Below are 22,167 nucleotides of genomic sequence, written 5' to 3'. Positions count from 1 at the left end.
AATAGGTAAACAGTGTAAACACCATTGAAAGGAACAAATACATTACACTGATGTTACAGTGTACCGATATAATGAAATGCATTTCAAAGGGGAGTGTAAAGTTATTTGGATAATTGAATTTGATCATGATCGAACCGAAAATTTTATGCATTACAACTAAAATGAGTAGATGAAATTTGAAACACTGAAAAGATTGAAGAAATCTATGAATATCGATGTGTTATTTTCAACTTATTTCGTTCATTCTTTGTACATTTTAATATTTCGATTTGGCTTCTGCTTCTTACAACTGATGCAGGACAAAAACTTTTTACTTAAATCGCAAGAAACAGAAGACACATCATAATTTCTTTCTTTAACGATTTTAGTAACTTCACAATATTATATCGATATTCTCATAAATAAATGAAAAAAATGAGAAACCTATTACAATATTTTGATTTTAAGGTTCGAATTTTAAAATATAATAAATTTAACAATAAATTACTCGTCCAAGATGAGAATATCTATACTATTTCTACAGTATTTTATATGTATATCTTCAAAATAGGAACGTATAGCTCCGGTCTCCCCTAAGTAACTTTCTTTGAAACTTGTCGATGTATATATTTAATTAGTTGCAAATTAGAGTAGCCGTGGGATTTACGTAGAAATTACAAGCAGTGTGGAAGCAGTTTTTCCAGTGCAGCGTGTTAGTCGACAAATTAATGCAGTGGTGCCCGAGACTGCACGTCCGTGCTCAAGTGACAATACTTCCACGTCTGTGATTACGAGTTAATAGAGACTTTACGTACACCGACGGCTGTAACAGTTGTCTCTACCCTGCCGCGATCGCTCCATGCTAATGACCACCGAGTGGATGGACAGATATTGCGACCGAGGGTGTATCTCAGATTTCATCTTCCCAAAAACAGACTATACATACCGATGCTCTACAATTTCAGCGAACCGTTGCCAAACACTAGCACCGCAACGCACAGTGGTCCGAGAACGCCGTTTTACTGGCCAAAAGTCAAAATGTCATTGGATCTTTATAAAAGTTGATAATCAGATGTTTTTGAGGTCACTGATAACGAATCTGACATCAAAAATGAAAAATTCAAAATAGTGGATACTATAGTCAATACTATGCACATATATACTGGAAATTCGTTTTTCGTGGTCAAAATTAGAGAGACACACATATCGACATTTTTCAACGCAAGAAATTTGTATAATAATTATATTCCCGATGTTAATTCTAAATTATTCAAATATTTCAACATGACTAATTCGAATTCCTCTTCATCTAAATCTTCTGATTCATCAATAATAATTGATCTTCATTTACGTCTCGATCAAAGATTAGATGATGTTCTAACCATTTATCGCAATTCGCTTTAAAGTGATTTAGTGACCGATGACAATTTTTCCATTTCTGGGATAAATTATTGCAAAAAAGACGTACTTTTTGTTTAATGGACTTTCTAGTTTCATCACAAGTCACATCGTTGATTTTATCAAAAATAACATCAGACACGGCAATTATTTTCCTACTCGGATCACCTTCATTATACCATGCATTATAGAGATCCTCATTTTTACAGATATATTTATCTACAAATATAAAAATGATTAACCTTTTGATGTCAAGACAGTATGACCGGAAGGTTAAAGTGGAACATACTTTCCGACATTGTAATTCAAATTATTTGCAATTCTTAATTAAATTACACACTACATAAATGAATCAAAAATATGTACAAAAGAGTGTCAATATGACTCTTTGCCACTTTGTCCTCATATTTATATGCTTTTCGGCAAATTGTAAGCGGAACGCTTTCTGCTCCATCTTTAACCAAGGTTTCTTTTGCAATTCTCTTCGCGCTAAGTGCTTGCATTTTTGTAAAACACAACGTACGTTCTTTCCGTTAGTGTTTACGCCAACACTTTTGGCGATTTGTCTCGCAGTCATCCTCGAATTTGATGATGTTCTCAATGTTGCACGTTTTTCACGGGCAGTTAAACTTTGTGGGCACCCAGAACTCTTCATTTTCCCGTAATTTTCAGGATTATTAACAGGCTCATAATAACTTTTCGGCATCTATTTACAGTTTTTGATATTTGTGTAATTCAATCTTGTTCTTCCTTTAAATTTTTTCCTTTCCTTAAGTTAGTTCTTTTCCACGACCCAATCTTAACGATTTAGTATGTTGTTTTATTAAATAAGCACGAAAGAAGCTAGTACCCACTTTATCAATTACGTTTTGCAATGAATGTTTGCTGTTCAGTAACTTCTGCACAACTGGAAAATGTAAAACTGCTATTTATGCTATCATTTTGTTTTCATTTCGAAAATTCTATTGAAGTAAATATTGTGGATGATATTCAGTACATTGTATGATATGTACAGCCATGTCAAAATATGTTGAAATATTAAAATATTCATTTTCTTCAGTTTAATGTACTAAATGAGGAAAAATAGACGATGTGCTATCTTTTTGTCCCGGTGTGTAAACTATATCGGAATTTGCAGTGACCAAATGTGTCATAATCTGTATTTTATATGTTTATAAACCAATAGGATATTTTTTTGTTATTATAATGTTTTATTTTAACTTATAACCAGTTTTAGTCATTAGTCATAATGAAATTCTGATTGCGTATTTAGTCATTAGTTATGCCATTATAGTCAGTATTCAATATTCATTCTTAATAAAAAGTTAGTCATTATAAATTTTAACAGATTTACGTTAGTCGGTATTTTTAATTTACTCGCGCTGGAACTGACTTTTAGACCACAGTGCGTCGAGTAGAGGACGAGCGTGTGATTGAGATGGACGGGATGAGAGGGTAGCGACAGGATCGCATAAATCCAGAGATTTGAGCAGTGTATGGCATCAATTGGCCTAGTGCGAGAGAAGTAGGCTAGCGGTGAACAAGGGAATTCGGCCATGGCTTCTCGTGGGCTGATTTCGTTATGGGAGTAAATGACGTCGCTAGAGGTTGGCGTGGAGGGGGAGCTGTTCGACTTCCATCCCCTAGCACATCCCCTAGCTTGTTCCACGAGGCTGCTTCCTCGTACGCGAAATCAGGTCGATCCGCGTTATCGAACGCCTCTGCTTCCGGTGGAAGGTCGTCCTCTCCGAATATCGCCGCCTTCGCTTCGCGGAGCCATGTTGCGCTGCAAACCCTCGTTAACCCGATGGCTTACGAGCTGTTGAAATAATAATAATAACCGCTGTTGCCCGCGCCCAGCACAGATAACAGCGAACAGTTGGTCCCAATGCGCAAGCTTGCGTCGCTGGAACATCATCGAGTGTGACCCTCATATACAGGGTGTTCCCTCTAATGCGACCAGTGTTGGGCAAATTTTATTTTAACCCTTAAATGGATTGTGTTGCCGTTTGGCAACAATACATTTTCTGGCTCTACATTCACTACAGGAACGTTTGGATGCTTTTACGCATTGTAGCCACAATGCAACAAACCGCTCACATGTATTTGTATACGGTGCGCGCCATTCATGCGTCGTAGATTTTCTAACCTCAAATATGGCAACATATGATAATTTTGTAATAAAAAATATTTTCTCAAAAATGTGATTTTTTCCTTATTTTTCCCTTAATATACACTCTCTTTTTAGTTATGTTTGATAAATAGAAACTGTAAACAAAATATCGTGCATTTAAGGGTTAAATAATAAATAATTAAATAATAAATAAATGTGTGATTTTAATTGAAAATAATATCTAAACTTTTTATTTAAATAATCGTTATTTAAATAATTCCAAAAGTGATCTATTTAGTAATTCTTATTTGCAAATAAAAGATTATTTATTATTTGGATAGAGGTGGAAATCAAATAAATAGCTTTTGGTCTTCTCTTAGTTCTTGTATTTTGTATATACAATGAACACGTGTCTTTTTTTTGTCTGCTATAGCAACCTTTTCAGGTATAAGTACCGCCAGTGGTCGGTCCCGTCTCGAGGGCCCAGCTGCCTATAAAAAAATACAATTTAATTTATTATTTATCAATACAAATTATAATTGAAATTGTATTTGTAAATAACAATTAACTTTATTATTTTAAATAATTCTATTTAGACTTGCTCAAATAATAAATAATTATTTTTTCTTTTTATTTGAATATCCAAATAACAAATAACTTGTTATTTAAATAATTATTTATTTAAATAAATTTATTTATTGCCCAACACTGTGTGTGAACGCGACGCACGATTTTTCACCCTTAATTTTTACTTTGTTCGGTACTAGAGGACACTTCGTGATTTCTTAAAATCGTATAAAATATAATGTTAAATTCAGTGTTATATTTTTTCACTTGTTTGGAAAAACCATAAGTGTCCGGCACTAGGAGAACTCTCCCTACCTATTTGTCGAATATTTTGAAAAAGCCTGCGTAGAAGACGGACACTGGTTAATGTCCTAAATCTTAACTTCTCAATTTTGGTTTTATTAAACAAATTGCTTTGATTTCATTAAAAGTGCCCCTAAACCAAATTGATCTTTGGTCAGACCACCAATAGGTACATTTACCCTATATTCTTGCAGCGAATTATTAACACCTTTATGAAAATCCTAAATTCGTAGAATAAGAGGTTGAAAATTTGAAAAGTGTTGGGAAACTACGAGGGCCCATGCACATCGTTGCAAGATAACGCCACCGAATGAACTCGTAGCATCCGATCCATAAAATGCAGAATGCATCGAAGACAACCACCTCAGACAATTTTGTGGAGGAAGAGGGCAGGTCGAGCGAACTTCAGAGAAGTTGCCGAGTGTAAAGTACGCGGCAAAGTATCTACAATCTACGCTGCTCATAATCATCCAGTAGACGAGACGTCTTCTAGTTTTCGCGACTAATGTGGCATTTACACGCGTGCTTGCGAACCCTCGCAGCGTCGCGTCATCATTACTGATACCTAACGAGCTGAACCGAGGCCGTCGAACGAAGTACATGTTCGCGAGAGCACGGTCTCGCGCGAGATTCAGCCGAAGAAAGGGAGAATATAGTAAAGCGAAAATATCGCGTGGCGAAATAAAAAGTAAGGAGCCGCACAGTAGTCCAAATTGGAAAGTCCAGTAACTTTTTGTCGAAAAATGAACTTTCTCATATTGACATGTACAGGGTGTATAAAAAGTAATGGTCCTCCGTATCTACACATCTGCATCGGTGGACTCTCGAGCCAACACGAGAAATCTTTTTCCAAACGTAATGTTGTAGCTGAGAAAATAACGAATTCATCCGTGTAACACAATATGACCTACAAATGACCTTCAACCCAGAAAAATGGAATAAATAAAATTCAACGTGTAAGATTCATTTGCTTTATTTCTGTTACGCAAACTGATCAAAAATATTCCCTTGAGCTGCTATACATTTATTCAGCCGTGAAGTTACAGAACGTACTGCTGTGTAATTCATTTCTGAGGGAATCGACGCACAAGCCCCGACGATTCTTTCTTTCATGTCGTCTACAGTGGTTGGTGGTTCATGATAAACATCGTCTTTCAGTTTTCCCCATAGATAGAAATCAAGGGGTGTAAGATCTGGTGAGCGAGCTGGCCATAATAATGACCATAAAAATTTTTTCCCTTACACTGTTATATGTGGTCTTCAAACAGTGTAACTTTGTCCCAAGAAGTTTTTTGTACAACGAAAAGTAACGGAGATATTTAGGTGTTCTGTTTCTTCGGACTCACCCTGTATACATATAAATGACTCTGTATGAGAAAATGTGGAGGTCGCGAGCTTAGTTGCAACAACCTAATATATTTATTACGATAATTATCAGTTTGTAGGAATAATTTTTTCTGCAGGAAATTTCATCCGGATATCTGTTATGGTTCAAGAGTTATAGTAAAATGTGACCAAATTTCTCGACCCATCCCACTGAGAGGCGTGGAGGATTAAAATGGAAGATCCCCGGCCGATGTAAATAACAGAGCGCGCGGAATAAAATAGTATGTGCATAGTATCCGTGGACGGAAAGATTGCAAAATGGAGTTGGCCGAGGTAAATTGAAGGCGCGCCAGGGCGGGGGTGGGGTTTCTCGGAGAGTTAAGGGAAAAGTATTATAAAAGATGCGGCGGTAAAAAGCCGGGGAAGATAGGGGAACTGAGGCAGGAAGGAAATATCCGAACCGTGGCGTAAAGACGCCGGAGAAACGGGTGGGAAAGCTTTCCCGAGTCGCGACTCCGAAAGGAACACGTACATATATATACAGCAGGATCGAACTTCCGCAGAAATATTGCCTTTGCCCGCCTCGAAAGGTTTCGTGCACTGTTCCGCGGATACAACGCGCATCCTGGAAGGCTCCTTTCCAGCCATCGTAATCGCCTTTCACCTCGAAAACGGCCGATTCTCTTCGTTCCAGTCGACGACGACGCTTCTCGTTGCTCGCAATCTTATTCCGCGTCCCGTGCCATTCTCCCGGACAAACAGAACACGTTTATGCGGTCTAACACGATCGAGCTCGAACGGGAATGGGACAGCTTTCGGGTAACACCTTCTTCGAACGATGAATTTTTTCTGGTTTGCTCGGAGAAAAATGGATTTTGCGCATTTGCGATAAAAATGAGTGGGTTTGACCCAGGCATGCCAAACATGCGGCCCATCGACAAGTACTCCGTGGACCGATCAAAAACTTTGAAACTGTTAATGACAGTTTATAACTGGAACTAATCGAAATGAAGCGTGATTCCGTTTTGAGACAAAAATATACATATGGATGTTGGGATTCCACATTTCTACAATTATCTGTCGACCGATTTCCCAGTATGTTATGTGCAATTATAGTCCAGTCATTTGGTTCGAAAAAAGAAGGTTACCTGGAAAGTTTTCCGGGAGTTTTGAAAATTGGTAATTTTATAGATTTTGATGTGCTCTTTCCGAATTTCAACTTTGCCACCTCGTATCTTTGCCGCTCGCGCCGCCATATTGGAAAAATGGCGCCTAATAGCAGTTTTTTGACAATATCTCCTTTCCGACTCGTTTTACGATAAAAATATTTATATACAAAATTAAACTAGAGAAAATTTCCTACAATTTATGTAATAACAATTTTTTTGTAAAATCAATAGTTTTGGCGTACAAGCGCCGCGAAGTGTACTTCAACATACGTTTTGGCTAAAAAACTCATTTCCACACCACCTTGAGCTAGAGTAAGCGGCGCGTTTTTTTTATCGTGGTGTCCCTGGTAAGCCTAATCCACATGCAATGCACAATTCCGAAATTTAGCGCAATCTTCTCCTCTTTGTTGTTTTTGATGGACCAGGTGTTGCGAGTTCATTGTCTTCAATATCGATTGAGACGTCACAGACCGAAATTTCTTCCGCATCATCCGCGATAGGATTATCAGATTCATCGCGATCCTCTTCGTTTTCGATTTGATCATACGTTTGTTCGAAAACAGTCTCCGTTTCTTCCTCTTCATTGCTATCATATGATGGAACTTGCGAATTATCACAGATGCTATTACAATTCGTGCATAAAACGGAGCATTTTAACCCAGCTTTTCTGCATCCACAGGCTTTCTGACATCCCTTTTTGCATTTGCAATAAATAAGTTTCAACAAGGTTTCTGGAGCTGGGGGCTCGAGTGTTGTAACAGGAATTAGCCCACTATTGTTTCTGTTCCATCCCCATTGCTCTGCATTTTGTTCATTCCCATACCACTGCTGAACCTGGTGATAGGTTCGGAACGAATGTTGTCGTGCTGCTGCTTCTGTTGGTGGTAGCGACGCAATATTAAATTTACTTTTATATGCTGATTTTGTGAAGCATGCATATCTATAGTCGTTTAAGGACATGCTTTTCTTACTTTTCACATCACTATTACCGTATAATTCAAGAAGGAAGCGTTCTCCAGCTTTAGCAATGATCTCTGGATCAGCGTCTGGATTTTTAAATACCTGGATAACCTCGTTTAAATTTGGATTTTTTCGGAGTACATTAATGGCTTACCAGGGACACCACGATAAAAAAAACGCGCCGCTTACTCTAGCTCAAGGTGGTGTGGAAATGAGTTTTTTAGCCAAAACGTATGTTGAAGTACACTTCGCGGCGCTTGTACGCCAAAACTATTGATTTTACAAAAAAATTGTTATTACATAAATTGTAGGAAATTTTCTCTAGTTTAATTTTGTATATAAATATTTTTATCGTAAAACGAGTCGGAAAGGAGATATTGTCAAAAAACTGCTATTAGGCGCCATTTTTCCAATATGGCGGCGCGAGCGGCAAAGATACGAGGTGGCAAAGTTGAAATTCGGAAAGAGCACATCAAAATCTATAAAATTACCAATTTTCAAAACTCCCGGAAAACTTTCCAGGTAAAACTACCAAATGACTGGACTATTAGGCATATTTTCCACCATTATTTTCAACGTTAAAAAATAATAAAACTGCGAGAAGGTCAAGATTAACAGACCAGCGTGTACAATCAATTTCAAAAATAATTATAGCCGGATAAGCATAGGTTAGCGGCCCCCGCTCCTATATTCCTGATTCCTGTCTTAAAACATCGTTTTATGTCTAAAAAACATTGTGTAAAATTTCAAATGTCTACCCCCACCGATAGGGGTGATATTGAGGTAAATTCCCGTGCACTTAAATGCAATTTGCTCTAAAACGAGGAAAGATATCGACATGGAATAAACGGCAAACGAAAGATATAGATACACACTATACTTCAGATTTTTTCAGAATTTTTTGCTAATTATTTACAGTTGAAAATGATTAATTAATTTTTTGAGAATTTTTTTGACTATCTTCCCCTGTGGGTTGACACACCTACCAAAAATTCTAAAATATTGCTATGATGCTAACCTATTTTGTATAAAAATCTCAGAAGTGTCCGTTTGGTGGAACAGTGTCAAAAGAAATAATCGACGATAAAAGTTTCGGGCGCCAGGAAGGACGCTGTGTGAATACGCTGTTCTTCGTTACGGTCAAAACTTTCATCGTTGATTAAACCACCAAATATAGTTGAAATTATATCGTGATTGGTGTCATTTTAATCAGAAAAATGCCAGAAATAAGTTGGTGAAAGTCCCATAAAAAAATAATGAAAAATAAAGAAGTTTTGTAATTGGAATTGTAGTGCGATCCGTATTTACATGCTGTCCTTTTCTATGTTTGGCTTCGTCCGCATTCTTCGTCTGTGCAGAACACATGATCGGAACAATTTATCTCGGGAACTTTTAGCCCCGGTCTCCCCTATCCTTCGTTTATTCCAGACAGAAGAGCACTTCCCGGGGACAAAAGAAATGGTCTCTACGACGCACAGTGTGTCGTCCAATGGAAAAAAGTCCGAAAATCAAAGTGTAAGATCGGCAAATTTATATATCCTAAAATGTTCGTAACAAAACGTAGTTTCTAAAACTACCTTAAATGTTAACTGAATAAATCAATTTGTTATTAAAATTGAGGCTGCAACTTCACTGTCAAATTCCGCGCATTTTTTAAAAGATGCGTCCCTCGCAAGCTATTTGGTTTTTTAATTTGATTTTTACAGGGTGTGTTTAGCATTATTAGACCTTCAATCTCCCAAAAAATTTTTTTTAAATTATCGCAATTTGTCCTAATTTTTTTATGTTTAACATTTATCAACTTTGATTAGAGTTTTAAAAAAAGTACATCAAAGTACACCCGTGAATTTTTTTACAGTAATTGGTGGCATATTAAACTTTAATTTCGCATTGGTTTAAATCAGCTCACATTAGCTCAAGCGGAGAAAATAATAAAAAACCATATTAAGACGCTCGCGCACGGCGGCTTTCTGCGTAGTCTTCCGAAGAAATTTGTTGCAATTATTTTTAGACGCATGCCATTTGATAAGTACTTACATATGTGTTCAATTTTATTCTTATAAATTATATATTTAGTTTTAAAATTGTTTAAATATTTACAATCTTTCAATTCAGTATTAAAGAAAGTACCAAAAGGTTCCTTTGAGATTTCGTATTATATTAATTTAAAGCACATCAGACTTGATATGGCGGTCGACCTTAAGTGCATAAATATACACAAATGTTAAAAATAGTAGAAATTTATGTTGACGTTGAGACGCGTGCGTTCGCCGTCCACGCTTTTAACATAGTCTATCGAGTTCCCATCTGCTGGAATTTCCGCCACCGGCCTCGTCACCCCCGCTATGGGCCCAGCGCACTTCGGGCTCATTAGATCAATTTTCCAATTCGGTGGAAAATTAATACTCGACCTTTATTTTGTATTCGCGCCATCATCTGTGTAACAATGCGTGATCTATCGGACTGATCGTTCTTTGTTTATACGATGATTCCGTTCGCCTCGCGTTCTTTTCTTTTCTCGATTATTCTGTATTCTACTCTACACGCGGAAGCATGTAATTTTGTACTTCGAATAAAGTGTTAAAAAGTGTAATAAAGTCTATCGAAGATCCTAATATATCGAAGATCCTAATAATCCTAACAGACAGGAGTGGGGACCAAAGACGACAAGGGCGAAAAAACAGCTCGCCGAAACAGATACTGATTTTTTTCTCAGCAATCTTTCGAGTCAGTTTTTATTATATTATATTGAGATTAATTTGGCGGGCAATCCATTATCGTGATACGCGGTCGCGATACGTACAAATATTATTTATAAAATTTATAATCCAAGCGTATAGTTATAAGAAAACATGAGTTCTCTATCAATAAATGGTAAGTGTTATTGTGAAATTAAAGAAAGACCGTGAATTAGTAATTGTGTATTATGCTATGTGTTTATTCCTATTTATTAATTTCTTCTTTTCTTTTTTTAATTTTTTAGACCAATGTCACTCTATTACATATCGGCAATGTTTTGACGTATGGAGACGTTCTACAAATAAAATGGTTGCCCTAGCGACATTTATTCAAACAAGTTTAAATTTGGCTGATGCACCAGGCAGTATTAAAAAACATCTTAGTGAATTGTCAAAATTGATGCATTGTAGATTTAAACAAAGATTCAACGCTTGCTCTAAAATATATTCAAGAATAAATGTGCGTTACGGAACATGGCTTAATTCAAAAATCATTCTAGATAAATTTATTATAGACCATTTGAACATAATAGAAGCCGGACCAAGTAGGGAGAGATCATCAACAATGGGAAGGCCAATAAAGCCTTTTGAACACTGCGGAAACAAATCAAAAAAACTAAAAGTACAAGATTTACTAGAAACTCGATCCGTTGAGGAATTGACTTATGCCACCAAATTACTAAATAAAATAGAAAACTCGAGCACACATACAAGCTTTTCGTTGGTGGAAAGTTTAGCTGTATGCTCAAACTTAAAACTATCAATAAGGCGGTACCAAAATTTACGCGAGACAATGAACTCCAAATATCCTCAATCGTTTCCGTCTTATTACAAGTTAAAAAAATGTAAAACATCTCTGTTGCCAGACATGAGTAAATATAAAATAACTGAGACATCTGCGGAAATAAATATGCAGGAATTATTACACAGAACCGCATCTTCAATTATTGATTTGATGGAAGATGTCAAAGTTACTAATATCACATTATTAATTAAGTGTGGTTTTGATGGCACCTCGGGGCTCAGTCAATATAAGCAAACATTTTCAGAAGATTCTGCAAATGATGAATATATGTTTGTGAGTGCGATTGTACCAATCCACATAACTGACAACGAAACAAACAATATTATTTGGATGAATGAATCTTGCGCGTCAACATCACTATGCAGACCACTAAAACTTTTGTTTGCAAAGGAATGTAAAGAATTAGTGCAGAACGAATATACTAATTTACAGCAAGATATTTCAACTTTATGTCCCAGCAATATTAACAAGAACAATATGAATATAACTGTGTATTACGATGTAAAATTCACTATGATAGATGGAAGCATTTGCAATGTCCTATCAGGAACAAAATCCGCACAAGTTTGTTACATCTGCGGTGCTACACCAAAAGAAATGAATACGCATGCAATTTTTACTAAAAAACCAGATGAGACGATGTATTCTTATGGGCTTTCGACACTTCATCTATGGATAAGATGTTTTGAAAACATGCTGCACATAGCGTATAGGTTGCCATTTAAGACGTGGCAAGTAAGAAATGAAAGCCACAAAATTATTTTTGCAGAAACAAAAAAAAATATTCAAGACAAATTTAGAACCTTAACGGGTTTAATAATTGATAGGCCAAAAGTAGGTTTCGGAACGACTAATGATGGCAATACGGCTCGCAGGTTTTTTAAAAATCCATTATTAACTTCGACAATAACTGGACTTGACTGTGAACTAATAAAGAAATTAGGTATTATTCTGAGAGTTATATCATGCGGAGAAAATATAAATATTATTAAATTCCAAGAAATAATTGAAGAAGCTAGAGAATTATATTTAAAACATTATAATTGGTATGTGATGCCGGTAACTACGCATAAATTATTTTTCCATGCAGTCGAAATTATTAAAAATACAAATGTTCCTATTGGAAAATTATCCGAAGAAGCTCTAGAGGCTCAACATAAAAATATAAAATACGTTCGGGAACATAATACCCGCAAGACATCAAGAGAAAATTCAAATAAAGACCTATTAAATCGTCTTCTACTGGAGTCGGATCCAATTATTGCCCATTATAAAAAAAAACATACGAAAAAAGAAAAAAAGGATTTCGCAGATATAAGAGACTATTTATTATTAAATGAAACATCCTACTTATCAGATTCCAACCCAGACACTTGTTCTGATGATAGTGAAGCTGAAGTAGTATAGTATGTACACATATTATTTAATAATATATTTAATATCTATGTTAATTGATTAATTAAATAATTTATTCATTTTATTTATCATATTTCTAGGTAAAATAAAGGAATTCTCTTAAGGATTCCTAAGTTTTAATTCCTCCTTGTGAAGATTTAAATAAGTAATGTATACAGTATTGTACTTTTTTTTTTTAATTTTCGTTAAAATTGTAAACTACTTTTTATGCAGTACAAAAACATGAGAAACAAGGTTATCGCAATTAAAAAAAAATTAAAATTATATATATAATTAAAAAAAAAATTTTTTTTATATACCAATCGATTCGTCTTTGCATTTTATTTCAAAAAGTATTAAGGTACTTTACTCGAAAATTGCATAGTTTAAGAGTTATGACTTTTTTCCCGAATTCCCATATACTCGACACACTGTGCGACGTGATTCCTATGGAACGAAATCTAGCGATAAAATAAACAGAACGAGGCAACGTCCCATATATTCCAGTTTAATCCATGGATTCGCCGTTCGCGTTTCGCAGCCCGTATAGCGCCGCCGATAAACTGAAACAATGCAATAGGTCAGGCAGTTCCAACTAGTAGCTCCGGAGCTATTCGAGGCACTTTCCCCGCTTAGGTTCTTCCCCCACTCTCAGACTTCGTCGGTATATGTATAGTAGTGTGAAGCTCTCACCACGAAAGCCGCGCGCCTCGCGACGACACGCATACATCATAACTAGACTGCGGATTTTATGCATTTTTGACAAAAATGGTACGTACAATTTAAAGCAGTGGACATGTTATGAATATTTAAGGACATCAATGTATTAGTTTCAGCTTAATATGATAATTAAAAGAAGAATACAATTTTTATTTGGCTCCTGTGGCCTGCTATCAATGCAAACATTTTTCATTTTGCATAAAGATCCGCAGTCTAATTACACTGTCCAACAAATTTCAACTTTTTAAAAGTATTTCGATTCCCACTATGCGATTCTTGTAGAGTTTCCCGCGCTTATTCCGAATCTGTTTTTCATTTTTTTCCTATACGTCCAGTTTTTGAGAAAATGGAGTTTAAAAAAAAGACATATTTTTCCACTTTAAACAAATATTGTGATGTTATTATAAAAGATATTGAATTGTTCTTTACAGCAAAAGATTCTGTAGACCTTCCCGAATACAGTGATATCCAATATTAATACATTACGATTGTTCAAACATGTTTAAACAATGATTAAAGACGGAGAGACACCACTTTTGCACCAATTTTTGCGGATATTTTCGAATTTATCTCACAAAATAAGGGTTCAGAGAAAAATCGAACTATACCACGCGAAAGAGCAGACTTTTATCTTGAGAAACCCCCCTGTGAAGTTTGCATGGTCGACGTTTTTTTCGAACCAGAAAGCAAAATATCTTCGCCCGACATGAGTTGTCACCAGTGGCGCTCACCACCAAAACGGTCGTTCGCCGCTCCGTATCCCGTCGGTGCGCCGTATCCCGTCCCGAGCGCCACTGGCGAAAACTCATGTCGGGCGAAGATATTGCAAACTTCAAACGGGGGTTTTTCAAGATGAAAGTCTGCTCTATCGCGTGGTATAGTTCGATTTTGCGCTAGACCCTAATTTTTTGAGATAAATTCGAATATCCGCAAAAATTGGTGCAAAAGTGGTGTCTCTCCGTCTTTAATCATTGTTTAAACATGTTTGAACAATCGTAATGTATTAATATTGGATATCACTGTATTCGGGAAGGTCTACAGAATCTTTTGCTGTAAAGAACAATTCAATATCTTTTATAATAACATCACAATATTTGTTTAAAGTTGAAAAATATGTCTTCTTTTTAAACTCCATTTTCTCAAAAACTGGACGTATAGGAAAAAAATGAAAAACAGATTCGGAATCAGCGCGGAATCAACTCTATAAGAATCGCATAGTGGGAATCGAAATACTTTTTGGCTGTTGGACAGTGTTATAACCGTCAAACTTCGTCCCTGTTCCCTCCCGCGCCGCCACTGGTACCACTGCCGCCCAACTCACAAACTCTACGGCTGTATGTACGTAGTAGTGGGAAGAGGTTCGATGGTGGGGACCTTGCAGTTCTCGGAGGGGAACAAGTTGGAACTCCCTGCAATAGGTATTCGAAGAAATTGCCGTGGTGCAAGTAGAGTCGCCAGATGAGGGGAGGGAGCGCAAATCAAGGGGAAAAAGTTACCCTCTCTTTCTGCTAGTACCGGATTAGTCACGTAACGTTTTGACATATGCACGACAGAGACGGTCCGCGTCACGTGACCAGCCCACGGCGGAATAGCGTGATAGAAGGGGAAGGTAGTGTGGGGACACAAGTCTCAATCTAGCGACTCTGGATGCAAGGAATCGGTTTCCGTGATTGTAACAAATGGCGGAGAACCGCGGGTTATGCGAACGCGGTTAAGTATCGCAGACATTTTTTATTGGGTTAAGCACGAGCAGATCGCATCTGGCGATTAATGCAGGGGGTGGGGGAGATAAATCGCGGATTAAACTGTATACCAACTTTGTAGGAAGTATAATAGCAGCGGTAACGCTAAACCTCGGTGGGTCTTCACGCGATGCAATAAAGCCGCTATTGTTGTTGGCAACAGCGTCGATAACGGTCGCGGAGCTAACGTAACGTTCAGGCGTTCTCCTTGGGTATGTGATTATCGATTCCGGGGGTTCCGAAAACAAGAGAAACAAGAAGCGGTCTCTTTGACCGGATCGTTCTTGCAAGCACGGCGAATGTTTTCTCCTCGCTTCGCGTCGCGTTGAGTCGAGTCGCGTCGTCGGCTTCCTATCGATCCGCTTATCAGTTTCATGCCTGAAGTAGTTTCACGTGGCGTCGAGTGTGCAATTATTCTCGTAAAAGTGTGTTTCCATGGGACAACAAGCCGGGTACGCCGGGCAAATTGCGGGGGTGGAACGATCGCCGATTCGCCGAGGATAAATTGCCGACCACAACCCACCCTTCCCTTCCCTCCCGTCCGTTGTGCCCGCTCGTCAACACGTAGACACGTGTTTGCTTCTGTTCCCGAACGTTTGTGAAAACATTGCCCTTTCCCGTTGCAGAAACAAAGCATGATGGTGCGCCAGCTGGAAGAGGAGCTCAGAATGAGGATGCGCGTGCCAAGCGTCGAGCTGCAGCAACAAATGGAAGTTTTGTACAACGAGAACGAGCATCTGACTAGAGAGATCGCCATACTTCGCGATACGATAAAGGTAAGTCTCCTCCAATTGGCTTCGGTGTCGTCGATCGACAAAGCACGCATCACGGGTCGCGTCTCATCGTCTCGAAACATTGCGCGCGCGCGCGTCAAAATCACCGATGCGACAATGTCGGATCGATTCCCGAGCATTTATTATCTTTCTCAACGCCCGAAACCAGAGGATGCTTCCTCCGGAATACAAAGTAAACCCTTTGCACTCGCTAGAGACAAAGCTGCTCTTTTCCTTGCGTAAACAGAAAAATTTTGCCTTGTTCCTATGTTATCCAGTAGATTTTGACGAGAAGATGCGAGAAATCCAAGTTTCGATACTGAAGGATCATTGGTTCAAAAGTTATAAGTGTTTGGAGTTGAGCGATTTTTCCAGTATTTATTTGGAAGGTTAGCGCCGCCATGTTGTGTTTAGTGACGGTCGTGATCAACATCAGCGCGTGCTTGTGGTCTCTAGCGGCTCCGCTCGGTAAGTGACACGCGACTGTCACTACACACAACATGGCGGCGCTAACCTGTCAAAAACATTGAAAATCGTTCAACTTTAAACACTTATAACTTTTGAACCATCAATCCTCCAGCATCGAAACTTGGATTTCTCACACCTTCTCGTCCAAATCTACTGGATAACATATGGAAAAGGCAAAAATTTCTGAATACTCAACGGAAAGTTTATCCAAAGCGATGTATCTAGAGCATACAAAAACAGTCTTCGAATTCGAGGGTGTAAAACGCAATTATGGAGATACCTTGAATACTAGGGAATCTAGAAATATGTCGGAAATAGTTATTCAAACTATAATAAACTCTTATTCAAGAAAATCTGAAGACATATCGGTGATTAAGAATTATACGGGGTTGATAGAATTTGATGAAAGGAAAACTCTCGAGATCTGAGAAGGGGCATTCGAATTGCTGGACACACAGATCGAGTGCAAAGGGTTGACGAATGTTAGCGATAAATTTATATTTAAGGAGCAGATTTAAGATCTGTTTTTGGTAATCCTCTACATGGTCGTTAGACAGTCACATTTTAGGAGACACCTGTTCACTCTATCAAGATCGCAGCGCAATTGACACACGGGCATGCGCACAAGTACTGGAAAATAGATTCATAGCGTTGCGTAGTGAAAAGTTGTCAGTCCGTCTGGAGTCAGTGTGCTCGACGGACCCCAGGGACACGCAGTTCCTGTAAGACTTTCAAGGTCCATCTGTCGAGACCTTTGGAGGATCTTCCCTTCGCTCATCTTTCTCCTGCATCTGTTCCCACATCTCTTCCCTCATCTATTTTTCATCTCGTCCTTTACGCTTCACCGCACTTCTCTAACATTCCCTTGTAATCCACGTTTCTCCTCTCTCCCTTTGCCCTTTCTTTCTTTTTAGGTAAGGTGAAGGTTCTAACATCCTTGGAGGGACCTCCGAAGGTCTCAATAAGCCCCGAAGTACCCAAAGATCTCTAGAGATCCTTTAAAAACCTCGAACGCCGTTCAGAGGTGTCTGCAGAGATCCTTGAAGATCCTCCAGTGACCTCCACAAGGACCTCCGGAGCGCTTAGGGATCCAGAGGCGCCCGACAGGAATTTCGAAATCAATTTGTGTTGCTAAAGATTCGACAGTGTGTGCGAAAGTGTCATAAGGACGCCACACCTATGCAAAAACATGTAGCAACTGCAAGATACGGTTAAACATTTGTTCAATTCGTTATTTATTTTCAGTGTAGCGTGCTGATTAGCGCGTAAGCGGGTGAGAGAAAGTCTCTCTCTCGATTTTGAGAATTTTCTCCACGCCTATTTCCAATGGTTCGGAAAATAGCGCTGCCAACGATGGTAGCGAGCGTGGAAAGCAGCGATTAATCGAAATAAAAGTTCATCGAGAATGAAGGATCGACTGGCCCCTTGGAAGAGCGGCGTGCGCGAGTAATGCGCGCGATCACGCGGCCAGCTGCAATCGCGTTATCCCGAAGATTAATAATCGGAGACTGTATAAGCTCTGGGACGATCGGTGGATCCGCTTTGATCAACGTTTTGACAGAGAACAAGCGATTTAGCTTGGGCGGAATCGTTCTGTTAATCCCAGCGGCGCGGTTTGACGGACGCCTGGATCGTCGCGCGAACTCCCGTAACCGAAATAGACAAGATGAGGTTTAGGTGTCTTGTTCGAGGTAAACGACCGATTGTCTGCCGACGGTTCGCGATCCTTCCGGAAATCTTGGCAACGGGTATCAGCTAGCCGCAATAACTCCGTTAAGTCTGCCACACCAGTGGCGCCGAATGCGATCCCTGGTTCCCTCGAATAACGCTGGATCAATAAACGGCCACGGAACACGCGCCCGCCGCCTTGTTCGCCGACGGAATTAGATCGCGTCCAAATAAACCCGCTGTTTTCCCGATATTTTCAAGATTCCACGGCGAATTGCTCCGCCCTATTTAGCTCTAAACGTTGCCACGCGAGATCGCTCTACCTACACAACGCTCGGCCACCCTCAACGGGTTACATACAACGGTTCAACGATATTTAACAATTTTTATTTTACACAGTTCATCTATCTTGAGATAGGATATCTTGTAAATAACGCAGTCTTTCCAACAGTATTTCAGATCAAAGCTGTTGGGTACCGAGGGGGTCATCGGCAGAACGCTGGAGGTCATATATGTAGAGTACAACTTGATGTTTTTAAATGGAAACCACCATTTTATATCCTGAGGGGAAAAGCTAGCAACTTTTCTCTTAACCATTTTATCGCCAGTGATTAACTTCCCGTAATAAACTAGAACATATTTGAAAGAGTACAGGGTGTCACAAAATTATATGTCGCGGACACCATAGCCCGATTCTACACCCCCGATTTAGTCGAAAATGACGTAAGAAACCCTCAGCAAAATTGACCTCGAATGTGAAAATAAGGTAAAAAAACCAACATTTTTTTAAGGATTAAGATTTCTAAAACTTTTATACCAAAATTTTCTTTTAAAATCTGAAATCTTAAATCTTAAAAGAAAATTTTGGTATAAAAATTAAAAAAATCATAATCCTTAAAAAAAATTTTGGTCAATTTTCGACTAAATCGGGGGTGTAGAATCGCGCTATGGTGTCCACGACATATAATTTTGTGACACCCTGCACAGTAGAAAAAAGAAGTAAAAGTGTCAACAATGATCAAAATAAATGTTAAATGCTTTCGGCGCAACGGTTCGATCGTTTATTACTAATTATAAAGCAATTTTGCTAATTATCAAACAAAATCAACGTATCGATCCTAGTTTGGATCCTTTTCAAGATTCATTTGAATCGCGTTAATGATAAAAATGTTTGATAAAAGGTCTGTAATTAAAATATTTAGTGCTTTATCTCGGAAGGTTAATGACTAGCGAAAAAATGTTTGGGACTGTAGTTGTCCTGAGAATATAATTCTGTGATACGGAGTGGAGGTGTCTATTTAAACACATTAAGTTGTACTGTATATGATCTTCAGGCCTCCGCTACCATATCACTCAATGTGATCTTACAATGACCCCCTCGATACCCGACTACTTTTATCTGAAGCATTTCTGCAAATTGAATGTGTTGTTTACGAGATATTGTTCCGTTTTAAAGAATGTTACAGAACATTTTTGATTGACTATGTATGTATGTATGTGTGTGCATAGATTTTACATTCCACATGCGGAACATACTCTTTAACGCAAAAGTTTTGGATTGCTTGTAATAGCTGTAATTAGATGGCGGATTTTTACACATATGTATGATACGAGAAACATGTAGACGGATAAAAAATGGTAGCATTTTTGTCGTGATGTTACCATGAGCAATGTTCTATTGACAGAAGCAAATTTTTCGTTGTTTTGATTTTTGTAAAATGACGTATGGAAACTAGACTTTTATAAACAAGAAAGTATAGTATTTTATAAACAACAAAATATAGTATTTTATATTGTATAAACAACAAAATATAGTATTTTAAATTGTGTAAACAAGAAAGTATAGGTTTTTATATTTTATAAACAAGAAACTATTTTACTATTTTATATTTTATAAACAAGAAAGTATTTTAAATTGTATAAACAAGAAAGTATAGTTTTTTATATTGTTTAAACTTTAAACAAGAAAGCATTAGTATTTTATATTTTATAAATAAGAAAGTATAGTATTTTATATCTTATAAACACAAGAAACTATAGTATTTTATATTTATGAACAAGAAACTATAGTATTTTAAATGGTATAAACAAGAAAGTATAGTATTTTATATTTTATTGTAGTATTTTATATTTTATAAACAAGAAAATAGAATATGTAGTTCACTTGTTCCAAATTTTGGTAGATTTACTAGAAGTTGTGTTACATTGTTTGTACTTTATTTCAACGGACATGTTTTATTAATTTCTTTTACTTGCTCAATTCTGCCATACTGTGAAAGCTGCCATACTTCTCATTAGGTTCACGGCATTGCTTCCACGGTGAGATCTAATTTAAGAAGAAGAGAGGTTATCTCGGCAGAGCAACTATAAAATGGACTGAAACAAATGTTTAACATATATGTATACTTTTTAATTATTCTGATATATTATTTCCCTACATGACCTACTGGAAGTCAATTAATGTTTTCTCGAAACTGAATTAAATATAGAAAAATGGACTAAGCAGTCCATAATTATTAATCTCCGATTTTTAAGAGGCCATTACTGATAAAGCTATGACTGATAGGTAGAGTGAATTTGAAAAATTTAAATTTTCAATGAAACAAGCGATTCGAAACTTTTCAACAGTGAAGTCCCTCGTGTCCCTTACTTGTGTGTAGTATTAGTAAGTGTCCCTTAATTATTACCATTATTAAAACTCATCCTAATCGCCTAAACAGTACATATTTAACTTTGAACATACATTATAGAAACGAGACTGCATTTGCGATGAAAATGCTTTAACCCTTATCCGTCCCTCTTTTTACCGAATTAATTTGTTCTTTGGTGCGAAATTGACTCGATCGTAAACAATCAATATGAGAGGTCAATAATTAACTTTATAAATTCTTTTCACGACAACGAAGCCCTGAAGTAAAGTGAGGTAAGTTTAAAATCAAATGTAGAACGTGTGGAAAATGTGTTGGATGAGTGTTGATTCAAGATTTTCAACTTATGTTCCTCAGTGATCTATGTATAGTTTCTCTGGTTGGAATGAAAACAATGAATGATGAGCAAGTGTACATTAATCTCTCAGCTGTGTATGGCGAGTATATTCACGAAGAAATGGCAATGTATCATGTGATGACAAGTACATATGCGACAAGGCATACAAAAATGGTGATTACTAGACTGCGGATCTCTTTATGTAAAATAAAAATATTCTGCATCGATTGTGAAAAGCAGGAATTTTGTTACGTTAACAACACTACAATATTCTTGAATTTTACTAATCCATTATTGTTTTATATTTCACCCAATTATTTTCTTCACAAATGCATAAAGATCCGCAGGTTCTCTAGTAATTACTATTACTATTCAATAAAAATATTATACGAGAATGAAATAAATACTTGGAGATATTTACAACACTGTACTCAGAGTTGTGCTAATTCAATTACATTGTAATTCAATTACGTAATTGAAATACAGTGTGTAATTGAAATACAATGTGTAATTGAAATACAATGTGTAATTGAAATACAATGTGTAATTGAAATACAATGTGTAATTGAAATACAATGTGTAATTGAAATACAATGTGTAATTGAAATACAATATAATTGAAATATAATATAATTGAAATACAATGTGTAATTGAAATACAATATAATTGAAATACAAAATAATTGAAATACAAAATAATTGAAGTAAAATATAATTGAAATACAAAATAATTGAAATACAATACAATTGAAATACAAAATAATTGAAATACAATATAATTAAAATACAGCTCTCCAAATTACAGCCCAGAACTTTGAAGAAGTGCGATATATTTTTATGTTTTTCTTTCATATACTTGTTTAGCGTCTGTGCGGCGTAGTTTCTATTCCTCGTCCTCGTTCATAATACGTAACGCTATTTTATGTAACTTAATTACGAAGTATTTTATAATTGTACTCCATTGTAATTTAATTGAATGAAGATCTGTATTATAAATTACAATGTAATTCAATTACGTCGTAATTATAATTCTGGAGTAATTCGATTGTAATTCTGCA

The 22,167-nt window shown here is 37.0% G+C and overlaps 1 protein-coding gene across 20 annotated transcripts in view; it reads left to right on the top strand.

Moving 5' to 3' along the window:
• The window catches only part of Brp (ELKS/RAB6-interacting/CAST family member bruchpilot), a 251,684-nt gene that overhangs the window by 92,268 nt on the left and 137,249 nt on the right, over positions 1 to 22,167 (top strand). For 18 of the 20 annotated variants that reach the window (XR_013009213.1, XM_076426881.1, XM_076426895.1 and 15 more), the window contains exon 2: positions 15,842 to 15,991. Coding sequence is in view for 17 of the 20 variants with exons in the window: in XM_076426881.1 (XP_076282996.1) it covers positions 15,842 to 15,991 (150 nt within the window). In the remaining 3 variants the exon portion in view is untranslated. Of the gene's footprint in view, positions 1 to 15,841; positions 15,992 to 22,167 lie in introns of those variants that run through there. The other 2 variants (XM_076426893.1, XM_076426888.1) reach the window with 1 other exon arrangement.

Source organism: Lasioglossum baleicum, chromosome 7, assembly GCF_051020765.1.
Source record: "Lasioglossum baleicum chromosome 7, iyLasBale1, whole genome shotgun sequence".
Lineage (NCBI taxonomy): Eukaryota > Metazoa > Arthropoda > Insecta > Hymenoptera > Halictidae > Lasioglossum > Lasioglossum baleicum.
Note: the sequence above shows the minus strand (reverse complement) of the source record. Positions and strands in the feature narration are given on the sequence as shown.